A 27898-nucleotide genomic window follows, 5' to 3' on the forward strand; every position below is an offset into this window, starting at 1 on the left:
GCTAGTGAACAGGTACCAAAAAAATTAAATTTTATTACATGTAGTTTAGGTTTAGACAATACTTCAAAGCAAAACCCCACCCAACTTTCAGTACAGTATTTCCCTTCCCCTCTGAGGGAACCAATGTCATCTGAAGTCACTGAAGAGGGAATTATTTCCATTAAGCATTATAAATACTGTTTGAACAGATTACACAAAGTACATATTACAACTTATATTAAAATATACCCAAATATAGAGATTTACTCCCAATTAGTTTTGCTAGTAACTCCTTTCCTCAAAGTCACTTGCCTAGGCTTTGAGGATACATTATTTTTGCACACTTTAAGAACTGGACACACTTGGTTAATTACACACAGCAAATGGCCAATTCATTCTCAATCATGCGAATGCAGTAAGAAATAACCATGCCATTTGCTTCTCTATAATCCCAGGGAGTTAATGATTTAAGTGACATCATTCAGTGGCTCAGGTCAGACTGTTCTCTGACCTCAAAATGTAAATTGAACATAGGAGCAGGCGGTGCTAGAACAGAGATTTCCTAGGCTAGAAAGGTAAGTCCATAACACCAGCCAGTATCTTTTGCATCCCGCAGCATTCCCCGTCTCAAACCTTGAGCTGGTTCCATCATCCAACTTGGTTAAATGCAAGTGAATATTCTGCTTGACATTTTTACAACAGTTCACTCTGGAGCACTGAAAACATTTGTTTTCACTGTGGCCTTCCATGTCTTCCGGTGCAAGAGACCACGCAACGCTTGCTGTACCCGTACAGTTATGGCATCCCTGCTGTAACCGAAAAAAAACCTCCCTGCCATGACCGTAACTTACAGCCTCGTGTCAGTTCTTAAAGGCTCCACATTTACTGGCTTTAGCAATGAATTCCTTTAGCAGGGGACCATCCATTTGCCAAAATGCTGTAGTCTGCGTCACTTCTGTCAAATGATTGACACAAAACTTAAAGCAGAATTCCTCTAGGTCCTAAACGGGGGAAAAAAAAAAAAAAGAAGTGTTATTATCTTTGTTTTCATCACAGAAAATTTCATTCAGGCACAAGTGCCCATATATATGCTTTATTTTTGCAGAGAACTGGACAAACATTAACCCAGTGGTTCTCAATGGTTTCTCCCCAAACAGTCACTACATAAATGCAACAGAAAATAATAATTCTACCCATCCATGTCACTATGTAATTGCAATTACAAGGGGAGGTAACCAAAATCTGGTTCTTACTATACAGCTGCAGTCACAAAAATCAGCTGTTTTGAGCAATATATATATACAAACTCATATTTCTGTAGAGCTGCCTGACCTCCGGCTTAGCTCAGGGCTTAACTAAGAGCCTTGAAGTTACATGGCAAAAAGCCTCAGAACCATAAGTGCACCCACATGATGTCAGATCAAAGCGATGTCTTAAGGAACAAAAGAGACAAGTCACTGTCAATATAAGGTTGACCACAGGACACTTCCCACTCGTATTGAATATTTCCGAGTCCTCTTTTGAGAAGGAATCTACTCTGGGATGCATATCTAAGCTGCTATAAAAGGAGGGCACTGCAGCCCTTACAGAAGGGCAACTCCCCACGCTGTTCCCTTTTCTTTATTAAACATTTGTAGGACCAGTATCCTGTATGTGAGAACACACCCTTCCTCAGCTGCTCAGCAGACTGGGCACTGCAGGAAGGCACAACAAATTTGCAGAGCTCTTTAAGCCACATGAGGTATGAAAGACTAATCGTGTTTTCACTTAAGGTCAATACTGAAAGCTACAGCAACTGTGTGTGCTAGTGGGAGTTCTTGACACAACAATAATATAAAAATATATCCTGGCCTAAAACCAGGCATTCTGAAGCTGCAGATCTTGACTTGTGTGGCATCTGTGCAACAAAAAAAGACAAGCTTATTAGAACTGAACACTGATGTTTTTTTAAATAACAGAATTAACTAGCATTTTAAAGAAAATTACATCATACACATTAGAATATTTTGCACTGCTTTATTAAAAAAATTCATATTCCAAGTCAATGCAACAGAAGCATACAATAAACAGAATTATTGTAGTATTAGTAAGTAACTCTGGAAAATTTAAAGTTCTGCATTAAAAAAAAGGCTGAAATTCATTTGCAGACAGATGCACTCCCAGTAAACTGTACTCAATACAGACTTAGGTGAATAAAGGCACAAGGTACAGCCAAGGATTATTTTAAAAGCCAGCCCTGACCTAATGCTAGTCACTGCAGTTAGTCACCAAAAGAAAGAGTTTCATGTCATGGAGGTATTTTAAAATCAGTGAAGCAGCTTCTTTAAGCTGTTGTCTTCCAGGCCCACACTCCCTTGAATGAACTACATGACCCAAGCAATTTCAAGTCCCCAGCTAACATTACAGCACATAAAACCACCTTTTCATTAAATCCCAACACCTCAGGGTCACCCATTCTCTCCTGGAAGCAGTATTTAGGTCTATGCTTTTCACTTGATTTCTAATTTCACTTAGCTAGTAAGGTACAGACCAAGCATAGTAACTGGATTTCTTACATCCTTTACAAGCAGAATCAATCACACAGTGAAGATCTGTCCTGCAAACAGTCCTTTGAGGCTAAAGTATGCAAATCTTCTACTTTTGATGTACTCCCACCAAAGACATCATTGTTCACAGTAGAGCTTAAGGCACAACAGACACTAACACAGCCCTCTGGGCAAGATATATCAAACAAGCAACACACTGCGAGGCTCTGAAATAAGTTAGGGTAACCTGCATGCCAGTTGCTGGATATTAACTACAAGAAAAAGCAACGAGTAGACTTACTGAGTACCAAAAATCTGCTTCATAAGCATAAGTGGCAAGTTAAAAACCAACCCATTGCAAAGTTGCCAGCACAACGCGCGGATACTACACTGAACACAAACAGCCAAAGCAAGCCCTGGAATACTTCCCACTAGTTCCCAAAGCTGCATGTTAGTGGTCTAATAGCGAAGTCAGACATCACGCAGCAGGGAAGTTTCACCAGCCTTCCCCCCCTTTCAGCACACTGTTCCTCCCTCTTCAACATTTGTAAGGCCCATGAAGCAGCTCTTATTCTGACACATCATTAGCAGACAGTGAAAACCAGAACTGTATTTGACTGTAGCTAAACAAAACAAAAAAAGCCAACAAAAACACCCACTCCATCAACCAAAAAAAAATTACCAAAAGCACTCAGTCCCCAATCTACCACCCTATATCATCACACACAACACACAGCCTCACAAATAAGTAACTTGAAGGCTTACAAGACTGCTTTTCATAGTGTTTTCGTTTGTATTTAAACCCTTTCCTTGTTTATGAGTTAGTGTTTTCACCCTCAGAAATATCTGCGTAATAGTTCATCTTCCCCGAACTGGTTTATGGAGAAAAATTATAATAAAAGATATATCGGTCATGTCAAATACAGTTTTTATAAGTCCAACACTCTCAAATTCTGCAAGTGGCAAATAGCATTATCTGACAGTGAGTGAGAGCTTATATGAAAAACGTAACTGGCTGCCTTTCTCCCTAGTTTACGTCAGAAAGCAGCCACCTATTTAAGAGATTGAACTTTAGAAGTTTACCTCTGCATCATATCTGACAGCAGCAGAGAGCAATGAAAATGCATTTTCCACAGTAATTCCTCTCTTGATAATGTGCTGACACAGTTTCTTCAGTCTGTTTTCACAGTACGAAGTAGCCAGATCCAAAAGCCCTGCAATTAAAGCGCCACTGTGTTAGTCAGACGTAACAATCTCTGCTCTTTCAGCAACAGTTTATGCTCCTGGGGGTACAAACTGCACCCGTGTTCTGTGTGAAAACTTCTGTATCTCCACAATGTGATTTTTGCAAGCAGGTCACTACTCAGAAAATGGACATTACATGTGAAGAAAGGCCTTTTATTACCTCATGCTGCAATCCTGTTAATCTCCGTAAACATGAGAGTTGTTCCACTGATTTGCACACCTAATGGCTTGCAATCGTGCAAGCCATTTTGCCACAAAACAGGCACCACAACATGAGTAAAATGCTACTAATATCAAAATATAGGCTTGAATTACAGCCTGCTGTAATTGCTCTGCTGTACAAGTTTTCCCATGAGATCTATTGAGATTATTTGATAATTACGCCAATCAATAATTGACTCAATTTAAATATGTATTTTAATCCAGAGAAATAGTTTCTCTGTCAAACTTGAAAAAGCTGCTCATAGATTATTTCTATATGTGCATCACTTTTGCTGTATTAAGTTTGCTACAAGAGCCTTTTAAAGACAATTAATCACCAGTAAAATGCATTACAGGATAGACTAGAAGTCTATATTTATACATTTATTCTGCATCCCCTGCCTCAGTTTTTCTGGATGCTGCTTTCTAATGTAATTGGACTGCAAGTGATACCTATTGCATCTTCAGGCGGAAGGTCAACGCTGTCTGTATACAAGTACTCAAGAAAGGCACGATACACAGGATAGGAAAACTGGTCTATTTCTATCACTTCCTTCATATCCTCATTCCAGTATGACTGGAACATTGTTCTGAAGTGTTCACACCTAGGAGACAAAGACATCATCTGGAACACTGTTACACAGACACGTGAATGTTACATTACAGCCCCCTGAAATAGGTATTTGGAGTACTCTGCCATATTCACAGATTTTTACCATCCCCCATCATGAACAGCGGTCCACGTTTTCATTCCTACAACTAAGAACTTTGTTATGCATTAAGATAAAATTCTTATTTTGTCCGTGCTACAGAAACATCCATGTGTACATTTGCAATCAGACCAGCTTAACAGAATTTGTTATCCTGGGAACAACAAACAGGTTCAGTGAAAAATGAACGTGGACCTCTCCTTTTATAGTTACTTCATTTAAAGTGATTATGGATATACAGATGCTACACATTACAGGCCCCTCCCTACCCCTTACTTTTTTTCTCCCCCTAAGATGTGAGATAGAAGAGGTTATTCTGTACAAACAAGAGCTGCAAAACATGACCGCTACCTGATTTTCAGAACAGCTTTGTGGACATAGATGTACTTTCCATCCACACGGAACTTCAGATCTGAGGTTTCTGGGCTGTCAAACTCTTTCTTCAGAGACTCTGCTACTGTTAAAAAGTCTTCATGCTCTACAGAAACAATTAAAAAAAACAAACCAACAAAAGAACACATTAAGCATCCTAAATGGAACACACACATCACTAACTAAAGCTAGTTAGTACACTAAGAGCACATCAAGGAAAACAGATCAATGTCAGGGTTCCACTGGCTCAAGCGACAAAATGGGAAGAATGAATTAATCCAATAGCATTCCCTGTTGGGAAGGGCTGCTCCACAACAGCTCCAGGCAGCAGTTCTCATTCCATTCCACTGCACAGATGTAATGCAGCACCAAGTAAAGTACCCAGAGAACTTGTTTTCCACATGGGCACCACCCATGAAATGTCCAGCCTCCAGGCAGCTCAGGGCTAACGCTGCTACCTGCAAACTCAGCTCTACGGCTTAATCTTCACACTGCTCATCGTGAGGATCTGCACTAACACCTGAGCTCACCTGGGACATGGGGTACAGCACTCCTGCTGCACTGACACAGTGCAAGCTGAGCCTAAAAAGTAGGAAAAACATGTCACCACTTGGTCACTTCCTTGCGCTGGCAGACTGGATACTGCCTGCAGGTTGGTAAGGTGCTTGTCAGGGCTTGCTAACATGAACTATCACTGACACAATTTACTCAGTTTATTAGTCAGCTATGAAAACACAAAATACAACAGCAGTGCTGTTGAAGAGATAGATAGTAGACACTGTGTTCTTGGTACAACCAAGGACACAGGATCTCAGCAATTTTGGAAGTGGAATTAAAGGGATTAAAGATAAGATATCACAGTTCTCTCTATTAAGGCCTATGGCACTGGTCCCACAGAGGCCCCACTTTGTCTCTAGAAATCATACAAGAGTTGCAGCACAAGTTGTCTAAGGTTTCTGGTAAATCAAGTAATCTGAAGTTTTAGAAAACCTAATTTAACCCATTATTTGAAGCTTTTGCTGATGCATCTTAAAGATGTGTTTCAAGACATATGGCTTCTAAGAAGTGCAGTATGGAAAAGAAAAATAAACGGGTTTCCACTATCATGGGATGAGGTCTATGTCTCCTGTGTCCCACAGCACTGCACACTGTTCATCCACATACAATCCACAAATCACTCTTCACCATTAGGGACAGTTAAACAGTATTTTAAAAAAGAAATATTGCTGTAACAAACTCCTCAGAACTGACAAGTCACTTTTGTGCCACAGAAGACCATGCGTTCCTCTGATTTACATGAATCATCCACAGAAGCTGCACCTATCTCATCTGGGCTAACTAAACCATGCTCCAATCCCTCTTCATTTGCTCACGTGATCTTTTTTTTTCTGGGTCATCAGCTTAGCTTAAGCTATGCAGATCAACTTTCACTCCAAATACCTTAAGTTCAGTCCTGAAAAAAGGCTGCATATTTGTACTTTGCCACAGCCAATCCTGACTGACCAATTCATTTTTTTGGCAGAGATATCATAACTGGAAGTAAAACAATAACCTTTACACAGAGTTAGCTCTTGCTAAGAAAACAAAACACCATAAGAAAAAAACAAGAGAAAAAAGGGGTTTTTAAGCCTCTGTTACTAAAAAGCTGAGGAAGGAAAACAAGAATACGGAAAATGGAGATTAAAAATGCCCCCATAATTAATGCCTTTGATTTGAATATTCAGTAAGTAGGACTATCAAAGTAAGTAGGGAAGACTCTCCAAGGGGCAAGAGGTATTAAAATGCAGGTACAGAAGTCAAATAGCTGGTTATACTAGGTCTTAGGAGTAATTCATAAAAACCAAGAACTTGAATGGTACTGAAACTGGTGAGATGTCGTTTAAATAGCCCTCACTATTAGCAAAAGGCAACAGACTGAGCAACCCTCAGACCTCTACAGAGAGCAAGACTAACACACATTGCAGAGAATTAGAGAATGGAGAAAGTGAGAGATAGGATAAAACAAGACATAGATTTACTCAGAAGCAGACTACTCCAAGCAAATCTTCTCTCTCTTTAGTAAAACTATTAAGTTTTCCTCTACAGATGGGGTGCTGTTACCTGGACCTCTACAAATGTGAAGTTAAGACAGAAGCTGGGTTAGGAAAAGCTACATACAGTGATAAAGTCTGAGTATGGATGTGATCCATCCCCCCACAAAAACAATTTTGTACAGGCTGTTGTCAACATGAAAACAGATCTCCTAAATGATCTTGTGAACTGAAGTGGTCAATCTAAGATGAAACATCTTTATGTTTTGAACACAAAAACACCCTCATATTTTCCAGGAAAGCCAAGCTAAGAGATTTATAGCATATTTGAGGTCAAGTAAGAATTAGCAACATCTTTAATGATCCAGGATTCCTTCCCAGTCCTGAGCTGAAGGTGAAACAGTTCAAATGCAGGGAATACACAACATTCATGGTGCAATGGAAAAACAGGGTTCACTCTTGATGTATACTGGCAAGCAGTCTTGTTAACTCTTCTCTGGATCCTTAGCTGCCAAAACAGACTGTTTTCTTCGGAAGAAAAAAAAAAAAAAACAACAACTAGCTGCTAGTCCTCCTTGAAACAGTAACCTGCCACAGAAGAGGTATCCTGTGCTAACTCCTACAGAAGGCCACAGTACTGGTTGCCCCGTGGGAGCCGGAGCTCACCTACTGACAGCAGACGCCACATGACGGCAGGAGTAGCAAAGCAAGCAAACACATCGTCAGTGCAGGCAAAGTGAGTGAGGTGGGGGAAGGTCACGGACTGCCCTCGGCACTGGCCCCACATGTACACCTGGCCACTCTGGGTCTTGGCAGCTGACGTGTGAGCAGAGTGGCAGGCTGCGATCTCCACAACCCTGTGAACAGAAGAAACCTGGTAAGACACTTACAGGTGCAGAATCAAGTGACTTCCCAAATGCCTCACCAAAATAACAGCCAATCAAACTACACATCTGTAATACCATACTTGTTTTTCTGTCCTGCAGCAGTGTCATACTGCTTGAACACATACTAAAAACACACAATGACTTTTTCAGATTGTTTGTAGATGTTATTGTAATCAGATATTGCTTTGACGATGTCATTCTCATCAGCTGACATTGCTCTTATTCTTTCATGACCATGGGAAACGAATGAAGAAAAAACAAGTTTTGTTTTTCCCCTCTTAAAACCAATGCACATCACACACATTCTCAAGAAGAAATGCTCCAGGTTAGGAAAGAGTATCAGGGAAGTGATACTATTTAGATTGTCACTGAGCACTTTTCAGAACTTCTTTCAGACACAGTACAAACTCTCATTTTGAGATTAAGTATTTGAGACGTATTTTCCAATAAATACTTTCTACCACCCTTTTAATTTGATTTCTGTAGATAGGCAGAGATCTCACCCACTGCCTGTATTTCTGACTTTTTATTTTTCCATTAAGCTTCCCTTCCTCAACACTGAAATTCAGCATGAACACAGACAGCATTTCCTTTGAGGAAGGGTGAATACACACACCTAACTCCACATTCTTGAAGAGCTATGGTTCTTTTTTAAATAAGATCTATTGGTCTTTTCACCTACCTCACACAGTCCCTTCAACTATTAGCGGTGCTGACCCTCACTTATCTATTCTCCTGTGCTCAAGCAATCCCTACCTTGCCATCTGAAATATTACAAGAACTAAAGAAACAACTCCAACTAGAATAGCCTAAGGACACTGCCAGTTTTATTGTCCACACGGTAAGCAAAACACAGGGAGATTCCAATGTTAGTTCAAAACAAAAGCTATGCTTTCCTGTTTTTTCTCCACAGTAAAAATTCAGAGAATTTCATGCTTTTGTGCCAGAAACAGATCAACCTGGACAAACAAAAAGCTTTCCAAGCAGTCTAAGAATATACATATTGAAATATTTGTTCCTTTACAGAACAATATCCATGAAGAGTTATATTTTTAGGCAAAAAACTTTAGCACAAAGGCCACATTTTAAGTGCAAAAATTATTTCAAGACGAAACACAGAAAGAATCTTTCAGTATATGTACCAATAATTTCTGCCAGAGATAGCAGACTAATCAGTTGTTTTACACTATTATCAACTTAACTTCTACGCAACATTAAGATCTTCCAGCATCTCTGCAAGGGACATTACAGAGTACCTATTTTAAAGGCAATTAATTTTCCATCATAGCTATCTACCTACACTACTACCTTCCCCAAACTTTCTTTCCTTAGCAGAATAGATTCTTCTTTTTAGTGTAACTGTACTACACTTCAGAAGCACAGCAGAACATGTACTATTATATAACACATTTATGGCGCACGTACAGTTTAGTTACATGTACAGGGTAACATGTTTAAGCGCACACTTAACATCAAAATTCAGGACGCTGACCTTCATAACTGGTCCTTCCCAGCAAACAAAAAACGAAGCCTAAAAGTTCCTTACAAGCTATATGTGCAATATTCTTCAAGATAGTACCAAAAGCCACTTCCTAAGGAACTGTCACCAACATTAAATATAAGATACAAAGGAGTTACATAAATAAAAAGACTAGGAGAAGCAGCAGTAACACACTTCATGGGAAATGACAGCTCACCCACTTATAGCACTGTTTCCAAGGGAGCCAAGTCAAGCAGGATGAGTAAGTTGAAGTGATTTATCTCTGCCTCAGATTCCAAGCAGAAGTTCTATGGTATGTTCTCCCTCCTTCAGTCATTGAACAAATGCCAGTTTTACTGTGATCCCATGCTTGAGTTCACATACAGTACTAAACTTAACAGCTCTCCTTAGCTCACTCACGAAATAAATTGCCAAGAGAACAAAGTTGATCCATCTGCAAACATCCGCATTTCTCTTCCACTGCTTTTTTTAAAGAATATTTTATTTTGTTTCATTAGTGTCAGTTCTTTCACAGAACAAGCAGCCTCACCTCAGTGGCTTCTGTTGTGATGGTTCCTTTCTTCTTTCCCCCCACCCATTTTTCAGCTCTTAAACACTCCCAGTACTGTGCATCTTTTCACTTTACATTAAGCGGGAGAAACAACAACAAATAGGAATGAATTCCCAGAAAGACAGTTCAGAAATGGAGGACAAAAAACAATCAGAACAGTTTTGAAATTATAAGTTAAGAGACTTCTAGATTACAGGTGTTTGCAAGCCAAAGTACATTAATCTGTAGATCTACACAAGGACTTAAGAGAATGGGACTGAGGTCCTGTTTGCAGGTGAACAGCAAAAGAGCTATCCCAAACATGAGCATGATAAGGGTGCTGAAATAGGGTTGATAAGGGTTAGTTTCATTATTTTATGAATCTAGGAAAGTAAGAAACTACAAACTACTAACTGGTACCACCGATAAAGAGTGGTATTAATTATCCTTAGCTCAAGCAACCTTGCAAACTGAGTTGTGTTTTCACAGGTGGCTATTGCCAGCCTTTCAAAAATTGTTTTTTCTCATATGTCATTTCTTATAAAGGCGCTGCTTCCTAACCCTCCTCATTTATCTTTTTTTAAACGTAAGCCTCAATACAAGTCAAAATCTTGGCTTATTGGTTTCATAGCTCCAGATTTTTAACCAAAGGAACCATACATAGAACGGCCTAACAGTCCTTCATTATCTTTCAGTATCAGGTAAATACAAAATATGTTTATGTTCAATAATCATTAGAGACAGAAAAAAAAAAAACAACAGTCTATTGTAAACGTAGTTACCATCCTTTCTATGCTTTTAACATTAGCAATAGAAAAACAATCCACCAACTCCTTCATATGCATGCTTCCAGTGCTAGAGACCGCATAACACATGCTCAGACTTATCAATCCAGAAACAGCTTCAGCAAGATTACCTTTCTTTTTCCATCATGATCTGCACCGGGCTTAGCTGGTTACTTTTATTGCCAGTTCCCAGCTGCCCGTAAGTGTTAGCTCCCCAGGCATAGAGCAAACCCTCATCTGTTAGTGCTAGTGTGTGCGCATAGCCACAGGCAATCTGTAAGTAAATGTAGAAGCGTTACTACTAAACAAAACAGATGAGAAACAAAATTATCGAACCCACTACTACCTTAGGCCACCTTAAAGTATCTGAGGCATTCTTCACTCAGTGCTACAATGTGCTGCTTCTCAGTACTTAAAGCTAACACCAAGTATGTTAGCTGTAGGCACTGGAAAAGTCCCAACTTCGTTAATTTAATTCATTACCCCCAAATAATTTACCGCACTCTGGCAAAGTCTCCTTAGCCGCTAGTTACTTTCAGTTGCTGACTCTTCATACAAGGAATTGAACTTCATCACATCTGGCAATACTCTGAAACACTTTCAGAGCTAGATATTTTGAATGTTGTACGGAATGAATACTCCAATGAATGATGGGAGCTGCAGTTCAACAGCCAACAACCCTTCCACCCAAGGTATCACAGGCAACTCCAGAGAACCTTGCCAAAAACCCAAGAAATCCAACCAAAACCCAACCACCAAACAATCAAACCCACGCTCATAACTCTTTATCTTCCTTCTCCCCTCACTTCTGAAGGACTAATTAGAATACTGATATAGAACCCACTTTGAACACTTTGTTACCCTTCTTGCCTTTGCTTAGGTGCTTCACTCAGCTTTGTATCAAAGATGCAATTTGTATCCACTGCACAATTTACTGATTGTTACACTAGCTAACTTTAAATCTTTCCAGGAATTTAAAACAGCAAACATTTGACAGTCTACTTGCACTTTTTATAAGCAAACTATAATTCGCAAGAGCTACGAAAATTCAGTCTTTGAACTGCAAAGTCTAGAGGCAGGTATAATATTCCAAAGATATGGTTTTAGCGCAAAGCTAGCAGCAGGAACGCATTTCCACGTCCACGTCAGACGTACCTGGAGCACACACACACTGTGCAGCGCGGCCACTCTGCAGGGCGTGAGCTGATTGCCGTTGTTTCCCAGCCCCAGCTGGCCATTGCCATTGTAACCCCAGCCATAAACCTGACGGCAAAAGGAAAACAAAATTCAGCCACTCTTCTCCAGGAGTACAGAACATTTAAGACTGAGTATCAAGCTAAGAAAGTACTTATTTAAAACAAAAAAAAAAGTATGCTATTTCAAGAGCAATACAGAGAAGGCTGAAAGATGTTAAATATACTGCAATGACTGACTGCATTCAACTTTTCAACCCTGCATTTGCCTTTTAAAGAAGCTCTCTGAAACATATGCCTTTCAAGTACTAGGGATTTTGGAATAAACTTACATCAGAATCTCTCCCACAGCATCAGCACTTTAGTTAACTTTTACACCATCCTTTCTCCTTATTACTTTTTTTTTTTTTTTTTTAAAGAGAACATGAACTTAGTTATTCTGATCAGCTGATTAGTTTAAAATGAAGTCACCAGTTTAACTTTTCCTTTGGTGGACAAGTCATGACAAATTACGTACAATGAAAGCTTATCTCAACCTCAGGGACTTTTACAGTCCTTCCATTCACCAAGAGATGCTATACTCAGTTTGGTGACGTGCAGTAAAATTGAGGTTCATACTTAGAAGCAAGACAGTGCCATAAACTTATTTGAAATTAAAGAGTTGCACAATATGAGGGCAATGTTCAAAAGCCTGGTTTTGTTGCCGGCAATTAAGCAACGTGTTTAAAACCCAAGATCAGCCAGCATATTGTTGCAGAAAAATTAACTGTTTAATTGTGCATGCTTTAAAAAAAACAACTGAAATTAACATAACAAATTATTTTAATTTAACATTATTTATGTTCATTAATCATTTGAAGTATGAAGACAGACATGCTTAATGTAACTGCTCAAATTCTTCCAGTTGCAGACTTAGTAAGAACTGTGTTCCAATGCAGTTTTTGCCATAAGAAGTAATGTTTAAAGGCAGCACCTCTGCTTAATTCCAGCGTTTTCCTTAAAGTGGCCTCACAGAAGTTATCAGCGTAACTCTGCCAATACAACTCTGATTTGAGCACTCCATGTCAGCATTTCTCCATATTCAGACACTAATTTGGCAAGTTCAGGTAACAGAGAATGTGAGAGCCACCAGCAGTGCTTACCTCACCATTGTTTACTACAGCCATGGAGGAGGTCTGACCACAAGCGATGCCAACTACAATTTTACCCTGCAAGCAGTTTAAAACTCGGCGAGGAGTTGGCTGGTTCGCCGTAGATCCAGATCCAACTTGACCACAGTTGTTATAGCCCCAAGCGTACAGCTGTCCAAAAAACCAAACAAACAAAACCACACAGTTTAAGCCTCGGTACTAGTAATGATAGCAATAGATGATAATCTTCCTGAAGTCAGCATAAGATTGGGTAAACTATCCTATTTAATAAGCAAAAATGCTCTAAGCTAATTTTCAACAGCTGAAAATTTTAAACAGCAAGAAAGCTGATCTAGCAAATACAAATATAGCACTTTTTTCAGCTTCTTGCTACAGAACCAGAGTATCTGAGTACAACAAAAAACCAAAAGCAACATATTTCCATATTAAGTATTACTCAGACTGTGAGACAAAAGCACAGTGATTGTCATTAGAATTTCACGACGTTGGAAAAGGAAACGTAAGTTAATGTCATTTGTTTCCCAGACAAGCTGAACTCCCCAATTAAGAGTTTAATTTTCTTCACAGAACTCTAGACCAGGTTATTGCCGGACATTTACCATACCTTTTCCACACCTTTCAAGAGCTGTGAAAGGAGATGGATTTTTCAGCCCGTGTTTCACAGTAGATACATTCTTGTACACAATGGCATTAACAAAAAAAGCACCATCTCTGTCAGTTTAAAGTTGCCAGTGGTAAACTAACACTAACACAAGCAAAAATATTGTTTCCTTATATCTGAGAGTCAAGAATACAGGAAGGCAGTTTGCTATTAAAAAAAAATGTATAGCTTTGTACTTTCAGTACGAAACTGCCTTCAGTTTTTATTACACGCATACACACTCACAGCTTGGCACAAAGCAGTTTTTGATAGTTCATTCTCTGGTGCTTCACCTGGTTCAAAAGTTTGCCTTCTTGGAAATACCTAGCCACAGACATGCTAGCCAGTACAAGCACACTGACAGGTACCCTAACGAGAAGTTGGCACATTCTTTGGTGCCAGAAGCTGCCTGTTAACTGCAACACCAAACCAAAAGACAGTAAATAAAAACAAACACCCTCCACTGCCAAATAAACCCCAACCCACCAAAGACAAGAACAAAAAAACCACCCACCAACCCAACTCATTTACCATGTGTAATATGAACTAAAGGAAGCATTAGTCCTTTGCTTTTTGTTACTTCTAATTGCTGGATCTTTGATTCCTACTGAATATCTGAAGATGCTCTTTAAAAGACCTCAATTTAAATAACAGAAAATATTTAGGTAAAAGAAATTCAGATCGAAGATCCAAATGCCAAAGAACTAATCAGTTTCCCCTCTCAGACAAGTATGAATGTCTGCAGTCCTTTAATTCTATCATTAAAATATTTTTTTTAATTTGCAATGCATTAAAATGGCACTAAATGTCCAAACCAATTATGCCAAGTGTTTCCACAAATACTTTCAACTTCAATGTCTCTCTGAGGCTTCAGATAACATCAAGTCACAGGGCTTTTTGCAGTCAAATCTTGCTGTAAATAAATCTGCTTAACACATTTTGCGGCTTTCAGGGTAATCAATTCTGGTACAGATAAAACAGAGCACAGACCAAATTACTGCAAGGCATGCTAGGGATAAATTTAGAGAAAATCATGATGGCAAGCAAGCTGCAAATATCAACTCCATAGTAAAGAAACTTCCCTACTTCCACTGAGATTTCCAGCATGATACATTTATTAAAAGAGACAGCACGGCCATCACAGGCAGGTACCACACAGAAGCTGGCATCACTAGTGTAACTTACACACAAACACCCTCCCCTTCCTGCATACTCACCAAATTTTATAGTTTAACCAGTTCAAACATGACAGTACAAAATCTTTCTCAAGCTAGGATCTTCTTTCAGATAAAACACAGACCACTGAAATTCACCCAATCTCTCTTTCCCACCTTAAAATACCTTGTATTACTGCTGCACTATCATTCCATATGGAACCATAACAGACACCCTCAGATTACCATAATGAAAAGAACTGTAGTTCCCGTTTTCACTGTTAGAAGGTTTTAAAATTAGAACTCCTTTTTTTGTTAATGCAGAGCTGAAACCAGATTTTCCTCTGTGCAGTAACATGCAACCCACATTGGTCAAATCTGACTGACTGGAAACTGAGTGTACGTGTTTCCCATGACACAATAGCCTTAAGCCACGTAAACGAACAGCATAAAGCCGACTTGGATATAAACCAAGTGCTCTTCCATTAGCTACACACAAAGATACTCAGAGGCAATGTGTAGAGCAACATTCTTTTGCAGTAGCAGTGTGCACATCACAAACACTGCAAAATACCAACCAAATGCTAACCAGTAAATACAAACAACTCAATTTACCCCTTAACTAACAGAACTGCAAGTAAATAAATTACATTTTTCACCTTACAAACCATTCTTTTGCCTCTAAGTGGCACAGCTTTCCGGTCTCACCCTGTGAGACATATAGCAGACAGAAGACACAAAGGTTTGCTAAGCTTTTATTCCCTTGTTTTTGTAGTTGGGGTTTGGGTTTTTTTGGTTTGTTTTTCATTTGGGGTTTGTTTAGGGGTTTTTTTGTTAAGGTTTTTTTTAGGTTTTTTTCAAGTCTGCTCTGAAGAAAAGGACGCCCCAGTTTGAGGCAGCAGGAGAAAAGGTTACATTTATAAGTACCCTGCAGAGACAAGTTCAAACTGCAAGGTCACCTACACTATTCACTTCAAGAAGGAGATTAAAGGATTTGAACAGGTTTCAACTTACGTCCCCATCCAATGACAGCGCCATGGAATGATGAGAGCCACAAGCTACTTCCACCACTTTCTTTATTAACAGATTTGTGCAAACTTGAACAGGAGTAATGCCCTGATTGGTTGTGCCATTTCCAAGCTGGCTGTAACCATTATGTCCCCAAGCATACACTTCACCATCTGCAAAAATATTTGTGATCAAAACCACCAAAAATTCCAAGGAAGTTAATACAAAATTCTAAGATATTAGCAAACACCAAGATGAAAGTGAAAGGATGTTAACAAACAGTGAAACTATTACAAGAATCGTCTGTATACAGAAAAAACTATATACTTTGTTTTATACACATATATCACAGTATAACCTCTAGATTTATTGTGGAAATGAAAGTGCACATGTAAAACAGAGTTATATCATAAATGACAGAGTGAAATGCTACAAGTGCAACCTATTACAAAATCCATTTAGATCCACTTAAGACTAATGACAGCCCCTTAGTGTACATTACCCAGTTAACAAGTTAATACAATTACACCTTAATCCATTCCTGTTAAATGCAAGTGGAACTTTAAATCAGTAACTTATGTTTCTATACTTAAGGTTAATTTTCTACCTTCAGTACAAAGTACAACATGGGGTCCACTTCCATAACTGAGACTGGAGATCTTCTTTCCACATAAGGCTTCTAATTTCTTTGGTACTATTGTGCTCTGATTATCTCCAGTTCCCAAACAATTACTGCAATTCAGTCCAAAAACAAATACCTGAAAAACAAAGGAATACTCACTTCTAACAACTTACACCCAGGTATGCACAGATGTGGTAATACCCAGGTCTTCATAAACTGGGGACAGTTTCACCATAGACCATCAGAGGCCAGAAACTTCCCATGTGAAAATTAACAACTTCAGGAGTCAGCATAAGGACACTTTGGAAGTTAACTGATGAGACTGAATTATTCAGATTCATGCAGCCCTGGAAGTTAGGCTTTTTATTTGCAGGAACCCTACTTCTAAACATTACATTCAGCATGTTTTGAAAAACACAAATTTCACACAACGCTTTTGAGAAGCCTATTTATTTACAAATATTCAGTGGACTCTGAAAACAAGTAATTGTAGAGTAAATTTCCCACCTGACTGCAGCCTCACCTCATCATTGTGCGTTATGTAAATAGCTTCATTGGCAGAGGTTCCAAACACACACGCCTTCCGAATGGATGCTATTTCTTGAGGTGAAAGTAAGGTAAATATCGGCCACTTGCCTACATCCACCATGATGCTGCTGTGTGTCATGACGTTCCTATGAGCAAGATGACATTGCTATAACAAAAAAAAAAAAAAAAGCAGCCCATTAAAAAGCATATTTTGCACTTTTATCAACAGGCAACAAGATAAATTCCTTTATATGGAAAAAAAGACAGGTGGCTAAGAGAGTAAACACCCTATTCTGTATGAAATACGTAATTATATTTTCATGTATTTAGGTGAACAAATAGCAAGTCAATAGTAAGACACTGGAAGAACAGACCTTTTCTTACCAGAGTATTGAAGTAAACTGTAATCAATACAACTGAACATCTGCTGTTCTACAAGTAAACTTATTAAAAATTAGTTATCTAGCAAATATCCACTGGTAGCAGAATGGAATTCTGAGGGACTTTTCAGAGGTGATTTCAGCTGGAATTCCAATTCATAAAATTTTCAGTTGTGAAATTTTTTAAAGCCTTAGAACTTATATATGCCACGTAAGCAAGCAACTGATGTATATGTCAAATCTGCAAATAAAAATAAGGCTGAAGCTTTTGTGCACATGACCCAAATCTGCCATCTCTTGTACAATCAAAAGCTCTTGTTATGGTCAAAAACTATTTGTCAGAGCAGGAAAGCATAAGGCAAACTCATGTTTAGTTTTAGTTTGTGCAACTAAACAGTGATACACATAAGAGACAAGTAAGTAAAATTGTCATAATCTCTTATTTAGAAACATGCTGGATCTCGTTAAAGCTGGAAACATTGGTATAGAGATCATTTTCCCGTGAACACGGATGTATACAACCCATCCTCCTATAATGCTCTCTCCTACCAGTTTCCTCAGAACAATTGCAGCAGCTCAAGAGCAAAGCTAACAGTCAGCACAAACAGAGAGCTCACCCAATGTGCATTCAATCCTGCACATGACAACTGTAACATCGCTCGTACCCTGAAGGGATTATGACACAACCTATGATCCACACTCAGGGCTATCAGCAAGTTCTGTGAATTGGGAGAGCACTAGGTGGAGAGTTCCACAGAATGCTAGTGACAAGACACATAATAATAAAACAGTAAAAACTATAAAGCTAGAGAATCATGCAACAGGTAAGAAGTGCAGTCTCTATCCAGATGGCACGCTCTCGTCATCATTTAGTTATCTCCTTTTCCTTTGTTTGCTCCAGTGCAACCCAACCTCTCTATTCTTTGCTCTGTTCAGGCTGCTTCTTCATAATGCCTGGGTATCAGATACAGGCAACAGTAAGAACACCAAGAGAGCATCTATCCCTTTGCTTCTGATACTTGGTTCTCAAAACTGTGCTGACAACCAAGACTTGGCTGAGTATAATTATATAACACCAGCAGTCACTCCTGAAACACAGGTTATTCTGTGCAGATGTCTTTTGGAAGAAAGGGATTCATTGTTTCTATTATTACTTTCTGTTAAAGTTTGAGAAACACTAAGGTCACAGTAGAATTATGCCCACAAAAAACCCCAACACAAAAAAAACTCCAGTAGGATTGCTTCCTTAATAAATTTCATAACCTTGATCCAACAAACTCAGCACCTCCCCACAGGCACTTCTCTTACTTAGACCCCAACTTCACTCTACATTTCACATTTGACACAGGTCTTGAAAACACCTGAAACCTCCAGATGGCAAACTTATTTGTTAAAAGTCTACCTGATGCCAAGACCACAGCACATTCTACACAGCTAAACAGATTTGAATGCTTTTAAGCCTTCTTAATTTCTAGTCCAGTTACAAACACAGGCTAGTTAGCTGCTAAGATTTGTTACCTCACTTTGGCAAACCTTTAACATATGACACCATCAATCAATTATAAGGAGACAGTAATGACTTGTTGTTTTGGGCAGATGAAGTAATTGTCCCTTCTGACTTTACCTATTTAATTTGCTTCATATAAATACAACTGGCAAAGCACAAACGTGTCATAAGCAGGATATTAAGAAAAATATTTTCTTCCCTGAAGCTATTTTGAACATATCCTGTGAATATAAGACACAAAGACAAAATGTTATTTTGATAGAGAATGTCCTAGCAAATTAACAAGCTTTACAGCACCCTGAGAACCTATTCTACTCTAAAGGGAACAAGTTTAAAATGCACTGCCCTTCCTGATCTTTGCACTAGGTCTTTAATCCACTTGGCTTCTATTCCCCTCTGCATGACTCAGTTAACCACTTCTTTGACAAAAATCTTCCCAAGAATTTCCAAAACCTAAGCATTTTACACTGCATTTCCCCTACCTCAAAGTTCAACCTGATATCTTGTCAGACAAACAAGATAAAACAAGATACTGGCAGATAAAAGCTTTCAGGCACACAAGCCTTTCCAGGTTGACATGAGCAATGAACTCCATTCACAGATGAAGGACCTTACAATCCTCAACAGGTGTTAACAATGCTTATGTCTAAATAGGTGAAATAACATACAAGCTTGAGAGTTCTGGAGCTTATACACGGACTACTGTTTCTTAATTTTAACTTAGAAAGTTGATTCAACTACTTATTTTCCACAGAAAGTAACCGCCCAACCTAGGCATAAGCATCACCTTTTCCTCTCTAAAGATGTATTCCTTAACCACCTTAGCCAATTTCTCATTTTCCAATTAAAAGTTCTGGGGGACACAGGAAGGGGGAGAAAAAAGTCTACAGTGAGATAAAAGTATTTGGGGAATCTATTTTTTAAATAAAGGATTGTAAATGGAGATGTCAGTCAAGTAGCTCAGTATTATCAAAACTGAAACCAAATTATTGTAGCACCCTCTAGAACATACTTTCTAAAATAATAGACACTCTCCAATACCGTGATTGACCTCTCACACCAATCACACTCAAACTTCATCTCAACATTTGCCCGGATCTGAGGGGGAAGGTGGCGGGGGGAGGAACGACACAGGCATGTCCAGAGTTTCTTCTGGGCAAATCCTTGCTACAAAAGGCTGATGATCTAGGAGACTTCAGTCATGCCACTGGAAGCAGTAGAATAAAGAAACCCAGCGTCCTTCACTCACCCTTCCTGCAGTGCATCAAAGAGACCTACGGTTATTTACCTTTCCTGATAACCACCTGGGCCTGCACCCACTGTGCAAGGTCTGCACCCTAACTGAGAACTTTGTAAGTGCAGTGTAGTAGCAAATGTACCAGATGGAAGCCAAGTAACGATTTTAACATGCATGCTAATAGCTGCCTCAATATATTAGGTCTCAAGCTATTGCTCAGATTCTGCATGTAACAAGGCAGCAGTGGTTCTAAGGGCTCAGTTACCAACACACAGCTTTTAGGCTGATTGCAATTAAAAGCCTTACAAGCATAAAGCTCACGAGCTTAAACTGGGTGCTCTAGTTGCTTTTAGAAACACTGCATGTCACACTTCTCAACTGTTAATTTCTGCTGCATGATGCAGTGGTAAACAATTGCACACCACAAAGCTTCATTTCTGCTGCAGAACTAACCAGCAGAGGGAGTTTACATCAACAGCACCTCTTCTCACGGCTCTGACATCTCTGAAGGGATCCAACAACCTCGGTATCCAGGCAGGAACAGAAACAGAGAGGACTGCTTGAACTTCAGAAAGGCTAAAAATAAGCAAGAAAGGATGACTTATAAAGAGAGAAACTGAACTGGCCACATATTGTGATAAAAAAGAAATTGACCTCGGAGTAGTCATCAGCATTAGGGCAAAGACATGGACATCTGCTCACAATTTAAAAAGCCACATGCTTTCAGAGACATAAGCCCCTCAAAAAATTCTGTGCCAAACTGCTGCCTACACATTTAACTTCTCACTAATTTGATTTCTAAATAAAAAGCCTGCAAGCTGACTCTGAGCGATACACACAGGTAAACATGGATCATCCCTGACTTAGAAAGACCTCCAAAATGGCAGTGTTTATCCAAAATGGGTTTTTTAAATTATAAAAAACCATTTTAGATAAAGTTCCGCAGAGTTTATAGTTCAGCTAAGCAAAGCAATGCTGGAGAGAACAATAGCCTAACACAACATCCTACCGGGAACACAGTACCAATTGTCATTGCAACAAAAAAACTATAGTTAACTTCTCAAAGATTATCCTCTTATTTGTAAAGGCTGTTTGAACATAATTGCACGTTTGTTTGTTTCACTCTTTCCTCAGGCTCCAGTGTTGCAGTTTATGCCAGCTGAGCAGACCTACTCCTGCACAAAGGGAAACTGCAGGCTCAGGCCTTCGTTTTGCCTACTCGTCTATGGGAATTATGAACAGCAATGAGAACACAAAAGCTTGGATATCTGGCTTTAGAACAATACTAAGTGATTGGCACACTTAATCCTTTTTTTAATTTGAAGTACACCTTCAACTGAGGAAGAATTAAATCCCAGACATAACACTAATCTTCCCAATGTTTTTTTTTTTTCCAGTCTGCGTTTGCTGTTTTAAATCTCATATGTCAGTCCTGAGAAAGAAAGTGGAAACAATACATGCTATTAACGTTAATCAGATGTGTGAACCAAGTGATGTTACCGAGGCTCTCCAGACCCTTGACAACAAAAAGATACCGAACTCCCTGAAATCACATGCCTTAACTTACTTTCCCTGGACCTTACATAAAGCAAGATTTCTATGGCAAAACCCGCGTGTTCAAACCTCTGCACAATTTTATTTTCGGATGCCTTTCATGAGCAATACAGGGAAGCAAAATGTGACTGACATCCAGACCTGCTTTGAGCAACCAGCTGAGAGAGATACAAGCAAGCAAAAAGCACCACGCACGTGAACACTATTGAGCACGACTTTTGCCCACAGGAAACAACCCTTAATAATATGTCAGGCATCCATCCATCCACCACAACAAAACTGTAATTACAGAACTGTAATTACAACCACAACGTGCCTTTTCTTTTTTATGCTGAGCCGTTACTGTAACTTATCAAAGCTATTTACTGAGGACATCTTTTAAAGCAATACCTACATTTCAATCTGATGCACACAGAGACACGCATTCAAGCGTAAACGATCTTACTAAGGCTCTAAAGAACGAATGCATCTTTCAAACATCTTCCCAAGTTTTTCCTAAAACACTCTGCGCTCCATTTCCATTTAAGTTTTTTAGTACCTGCTTCTCGTAATCCTAAAGCGTGTGTTGGAACGATTAAAGCCCCTTTTACCTTCCGTCTATAGAGGACAACACACTTTCTGAAACGGGTCATTTGGACTTTCTAAATCAGAACTCGGCAAGCTGCTTTAAAGAAAAAAAAAAGGCAAATATTCCTTCGATATTTAATTTAGGAGAAGAGTTGTCCGAATTAGAACTCTGCAAGCTGCTTTAAAAAAAATCCAACAAATATTCACTTAATTTGGAAGAAGCGCGCTGAAAACCTGAAGAAACGCTTTAGCTGTTCCTATAAAGCCCGGCGAGGAGAAATAAAAAGCATTGAGTTATTCCTTCTTGGTTGGTTGTTTTGGGTTTTTCCCCAACAATGCGGATATCTCACGCAGCCTTCAGGAAGCCGGCGACAAAAGCGAAGGATGAACCGAGGCATCACGATCCACAAAAATAAAAATGAATAAACACCATAAGGCTGTTAAGCGCACACTGCATTAAGGGCGCACTGCGTTAAGGGCACGAAGGAAGGGGCTCCCGAGGAGCCGTGGGGAGGAACTCCCAGGCGGCGCGGCAGAGCGCGGCTCAAGGTGCCCACGGCAGCGCCGCCGAGGCGGCAGGGACCCCCTCCCTCTCCTCTCCCTCCCGCTCCGCACGGGCACCGCCACCCCCGCGGCCCCTCGCCGCGGTGACCGCCCGGCCCGCGCTGCCCGCCGCTCTCACCCGGTGCCCGCGGCAGGTCCCGGCGGGCTCCCGGCGGGCTTCCCCGGGCCGCTCGGCACAGCGCGGCCCCCTCGCTCCCGCCCCGGCCCCGGTCCCGCCGCCGCAGCCCCTCACGGCCCTCGGGGCGGCGCGCGCCGCCGGTGGCGCCGGCGCACGTGACCACGGCGGGCGGGGGGCGGGGGGGGCAGAGCGGCGCCGCATCACGTGACTGACGGGAGGGGAAAGGGGGAGCAGTGGGGGGGGCGCTCCCCCCGCCCTCCCTCTTGACCGTTCGCGCGCGCTCCGTCACGTGGCCGGGCCCGCCCTCCTCATTGGGCGCCGCGGGTGTGCGAGCACGTGACACCGCGTCCCTCCCCCCTCTCCCCCTCCCTCCCGCAGTGCGGGGCGCGTCACGGGATCTCGGGATCGGTGAGGGGGGAAAAGGCCCCTGGGATCGGCGGGGCCGACCCATGGCCCAGTACCGCCTTGTCAACTGGAGTGTGGCACTGAGTGCTACGCCCTTACACACCTGCCGGGGCCGTGACTCCACCACCATTCCAATGTCCAATCCAGTTATTCCAATCACCCTGTCGGTGGAGAAGTCCCTCATAATGCCCAACCTAAACCTCCCCCGGCACAGCTTGAGGCCGTTTCCCTCTCAGCCTGCCACTTTATTACTTGGGAGAAGAGGTCGACCCCCACCTAACTACAGCCTCCTTTCAGGATAGTTGTAGGGAGTGATCAGGGCCCTCCGAGCCTCCTCTGCTCCAGGCTGAACACCCCGGGGTCCCTCAGCTGCTCCTCATGGGAACCGTGCTCCAGACCCTTCACCAGCTCCGTTGCCTGCTCTGGACCTGCTCCAACACCTCTGTGCCCTTCCCAAACTGATGGCACCTGTCTGCCCCTGCATCCTCACTGGGGCTGCGTCTATCCCAGGCTTCCTGCCCGTCTGTGCTGGTTATGTCTAAGGCTGGTGCCTGTAATGCCTGAGACCAGCTGGATCACAGAGGGAGGGCTAAGGGTCTTCTGACACAGTCACATAGAGACTTATCCTCATTCAGATGTGTTAATAGAACACTGTATAAACACCTCCTGTACCTTACTATTGGCATGAGCCTGTCGCTTTATCTGTTCTGTTTCAACACCTGCAGGTCAAGTAGGAGACAGAGCTATGCGGGAGGATCCAGGAAAGGGAAGACTGGACACCAGCCTTCCCAGGAGACCTCTTTTGTTAACACAAAGTTGTTACCAGGAAATGGCTTCCACTTTTCTCAACATTTACTTCTTTTTCCCAACAGTTCACAGGGTCAGAAGGCAGCTGGGGGTTGCAGCAAGTGGGGAGCTGAGGGATCTGAAACAGAAAGCATTAGAGTGCTTTCTCTCTCCCCCTGGACGTATCAATCTCTTTTTGGGGGTGGTAGATTTAGGAGAAAACTGTTTGAAAAAGTTGTAATTAAAAAAAAAAGGAACAGAAAAATCAATTTCAGTAACCCGGGAATCAAGTGTGGATGGGTTGCTCTGAGAGAGAATCAATGATGCTGAAGAAATTCTGCCTGCAATATGAGGCGAGGAAAGCACAGTGGTAGGTCCAGGGTAAAAAGAGATTTTTCCTGCCGAGTTGCTGCTTACTGTGCTGCTGGCACCAGGGAGGTACTGCTGAATAGGTTGGGCAAATCCTGGAGCAACACAAAGAGAAGGCAGAAATAAGATACATGGACAAGTGTCAACAGAGCCTCCATGGGAAGCCCCGAAGAGCCAGAAGGGGAACATACACAACAGTTGTTTTCTGCTTGTGTTTGTGGCTTTGCAAAGGAATTGTCTGTCAAGAATGACGGCCTCTCGTGCATTGCTAGGAAATGGTGCAAATGTGGAGCTGCATAAACAGAGCTGTGATCTTAGTTCTCTAGGACAGCCCTGCTTAGTTACCATATTCAGAAACTCAATTGTTTTAACATGTACCAGAACACAAACCCCCACCTGTTTTTTTTTAATCCACATAGCTTTATGTTTCTTTTATTAGTTATCACTAATTAGTTGTCACCCTAATTTTAGAGTACAGTAAGTCCCTAAACAGTGGTTGCAGGGAGTTTACACTGCGTCTGAGCTTTACAAGCAGTTGAAACAGCTAAAAAAGTGCTCTGTGTGGAGCAAAAGTAATTTTATAATCTCACAAATAACTAGTTTCAGTTCTTTTTCTTTCAGCGTGGCTTTTTGTAAAAGCCAGCAATAACAAAAAGTAACCCTCCTCTAACATTTTTTTTTCTAGAAGGAAAAGGGTTATGAAACCTGATATCCATCTTGGGAAACTTATGACCGACTGGAAATGTTATGAAAGCATTAAGTTAAATAGGCCAACCAGGCAAAGCAATGCTATTCAGAGACAAGTTTTGTAGAACAAAAGGAATTGTAGCCCAAGACAGTGTACAGATAATGTGTGTTGCTGACTCGTGGGTTAGCTCAGATGCTGAACCCTTTCTCTTGCACTGACAGTCTCAGCTTACATCTCTTTTGATAGCTGTAGCAGGTGACTACGAAGTGCTTTTCTCTAGTGACCAGACTGAGAAAACTTGAGATTCGCAGTGGACGACAGCATGGCATGGAGTTACATCCCAAACCCTAATGCAACCTGAATCTGCAGTTTCATTCCTAAGGATATGTTACCAAAACCAAACATCACAAAGGTGTGCGCAGTCACAGATAAACCCAAGTTTAGGGGAATTTATAGTCTTGTCAGTTGTAGATTAAAAAGGCTGTTCTACACCTGCAGCTCTGTAAGTGACCACAAACAATGAAGAGTCATGGTGGCAACCATCAGTGATGTGTTAAAGGATATTAAAGGAAGAAAATTCTTTGAAGTGTTCCTCTCTTCACTAAGCATTATTTTTTTCCATTGGTCTGTGAACAGTTTTCACTCCAGCTGCAGAATCCTAGGGTATGATGCCAGCTAAATCTGATATGAAAACAATCTGGAGCTAAATGTGACCTGCATGGAACTGGCATCTTATTCCATGTCTCTTCTGCTGCCCTAACCATTGGCTTCCTATGGATACACAGAATGTATATACAGCTGTTGTTCAGCAAAATCTCTTTCAAAGTGATTCAGCTGCAAAAGGGTGTTAAAGTCCCAAGGGCTCTAAGTCCTGCCCTAAATCAAAGCTGGCACTCTGACATCTGTTTGGCAGGAGCAGATTCTGCTGCAGATAGGCTCTCCATTGAGAAATGTGTGGGAAAACATTGACACACTGTGGCCAGACAGATAAAGTGCAATTTCTGAAATTTCATGAGGTTTCCTTGCTTTTGTCGGTTTTATCAGACAGAAAGGTAGTAAAGATCAGTTTGTAGCTTTTATTCTTGTTGATAATTTCCATTATCTTTTCAGTCAATTTCCTTTATTGGTAGAAAATGTCCTAAACATGCAAGATTAGACAAAAACTATAAACAAATTGTAAAACAAAACCTTGCATCCCTTGAATCTGAGGAGCACTGAGAGTGAGACTCCACTGTTGCTTTGGAGCCTGGCAAGTTGTGCAAAGCACATTTTCAGGTCCATGCTTACATTGTCATTTTAATTACTATTTCCTCCTGTGGAACTGGAATGAGGCAAGGCTGCCTTACGGGGAACTGGATTTGTGTATTGCAAAGCAGAATTTCCTCCAGACTAGTCTGGAGAGATGAACTTCATCAGCATACCCCCAAGGTATAATTTTTATGTCCCAGAGAATTAACAGATAAGGTATTACCTGTATTATATTTAGTGCAGGTAGGCAGTATGGTTAAGCATCATTAGATGGTCTCTGTAGGGCTTCCTCTTCATAACAGCCGGAGGAATACTAAATAGGATAGGATGGAGTAAAAGCCTCTTTTTGGCACATCTGACATGGATATTTTTGTAAGTGTACCCATATTTGCTCTTTTTTTCCCCATTACAAACGTTAAGAATAATGAAGAATTTAGATTAAGGCCGTTCAAGATAGTCAGAGCTGTATTTTAACTAGTTTGTAAGGTGAAAATGGCGTGTATGCAGTACGTAGCATAGATGAGTGTATGACCTAAGCTGGGATAGAGACCAACTGTAAGAAGAAGAGCTAAGGAATAGTTTCAGGAAAGAGAGTGATGGTGTCAGGATAGACAAGGATGCCAAAGAAGCTTAGTTTTGAATTGCCACGAGGAGATAAAGCTAAGATGTTAGGGGTCAAGGGGGAAGAAATCTGTGAAGCAATCTGTGAATTTAAGACATAAGTGGAATAGACAGAAGAATACAAAGCATTGCCAATTTATGTGGAAAAAAATAACACTATTTGGGCAGCACTTGAAAAAATGAGTCTACAGAGAGGACCTGCATCCTGATGAAATTCTAAACAGCTTTGGGAATAATAAATTCAGAGACTGAAGTAACAATATTTATGAAAAATATTCTACAGTCATATACAAAAGACATAGTAATTGCAACAGAAATCAGAACAAGGCAAGTACTTCTCCTTTCCTCATCAGCTGTTGCAGCACCTTCCAGCTAAGGGATGAGAATGCGAGGGAAAAAATCTTTGTTCTTTGCTGTATTTCTCCACATCTACCTTGCTGTCAGAGTGCAGTGAGGGATTCCAAGGGGGAGTCATGGCAGGGCCTGACAGCCAGGACCTATCCCACTGTCCCCAGCCAGGGAGCAGGCAGGCTGGGGGTCGTGCAGGGGCAGCCCAGCCCCAGGCATCTCCCTGAGAAAAGGGGTGGTCTGAGGCTCTCAGGGCCCTGACATCTCCTCAAGAACTTTCTGTTCTAGCTGTAGGAAGCATACAGAAATTGAAAACAGGGAAATGGTCACTAAAAAAAACATCAGACCTTTCCCAGATACCCTGGGGTACATACCATGTCTTTTCAGGATGTCTAAGGACAGACAAATCAATGCCACATTGTGGTTGACACTGTTCCAGGCAGCAC

The 27898-nt window shown here is 40.9% G+C and overlaps 1 protein-coding gene across 4 annotated transcripts; it reads right to left on the minus strand.

Moving 5' to 3' along the window:
* Positions 1-13: 13 nt before the first annotated feature.
* On the minus strand, positions 14-23136 carry RCBTB1 (RCC1 and BTB domain containing protein 1). Of its 4 annotated transcripts, none has more exons than XM_050334126.1 (13): positions 22988-23136; positions 20666-20760; positions 17056-17226; positions 16518-16668; positions 15917-16083; positions 13100-13258; positions 11920-12027; positions 10896-11038; positions 7729-7919; positions 5012-5138; positions 4404-4555; positions 3588-3718; positions 14-980 (listed from the first exon to the last, which is right to left on the minus strand). In XM_050334126.1, exons 3-13 carry the CDS (start codon positions 17197-17199, stop codon positions 840-842), a joined length of 1614 nt encoding a protein of 537 aa, XP_050190083.1. In that variant the 5' UTR covers positions 17200-17226; positions 20666-20760; positions 22988-23136; the 3' UTR covers positions 14-839. The 4 variants fall into 4 exon arrangements, with proteins under 4 accessions (XP_050190083.1, XP_050190080.1, XP_050190081.1 ...); XM_050334123.1 differs by having other exon boundaries at positions 20638-20760; XM_050334124.1 differs by lacking the exon at positions 22988-23136 and adding an exon at positions 22540-22558 and having other exon boundaries at positions 20638-20760.
* Between the last annotated feature and the right edge of the window lie 4762 nt (positions 23137-27898).

The sequence above is a fragment of the Myiozetetes cayanensis genome, unplaced genomic scaffold (genome assembly GCF_022539395.1).
Source record: "Myiozetetes cayanensis isolate MyiCay16 unplaced genomic scaffold, myiCay2020 scf5-8, whole genome shotgun sequence".
NCBI lineage: Eukaryota > Metazoa > Chordata > Aves > Passeriformes > Tyrannidae > Myiozetetes > Myiozetetes cayanensis.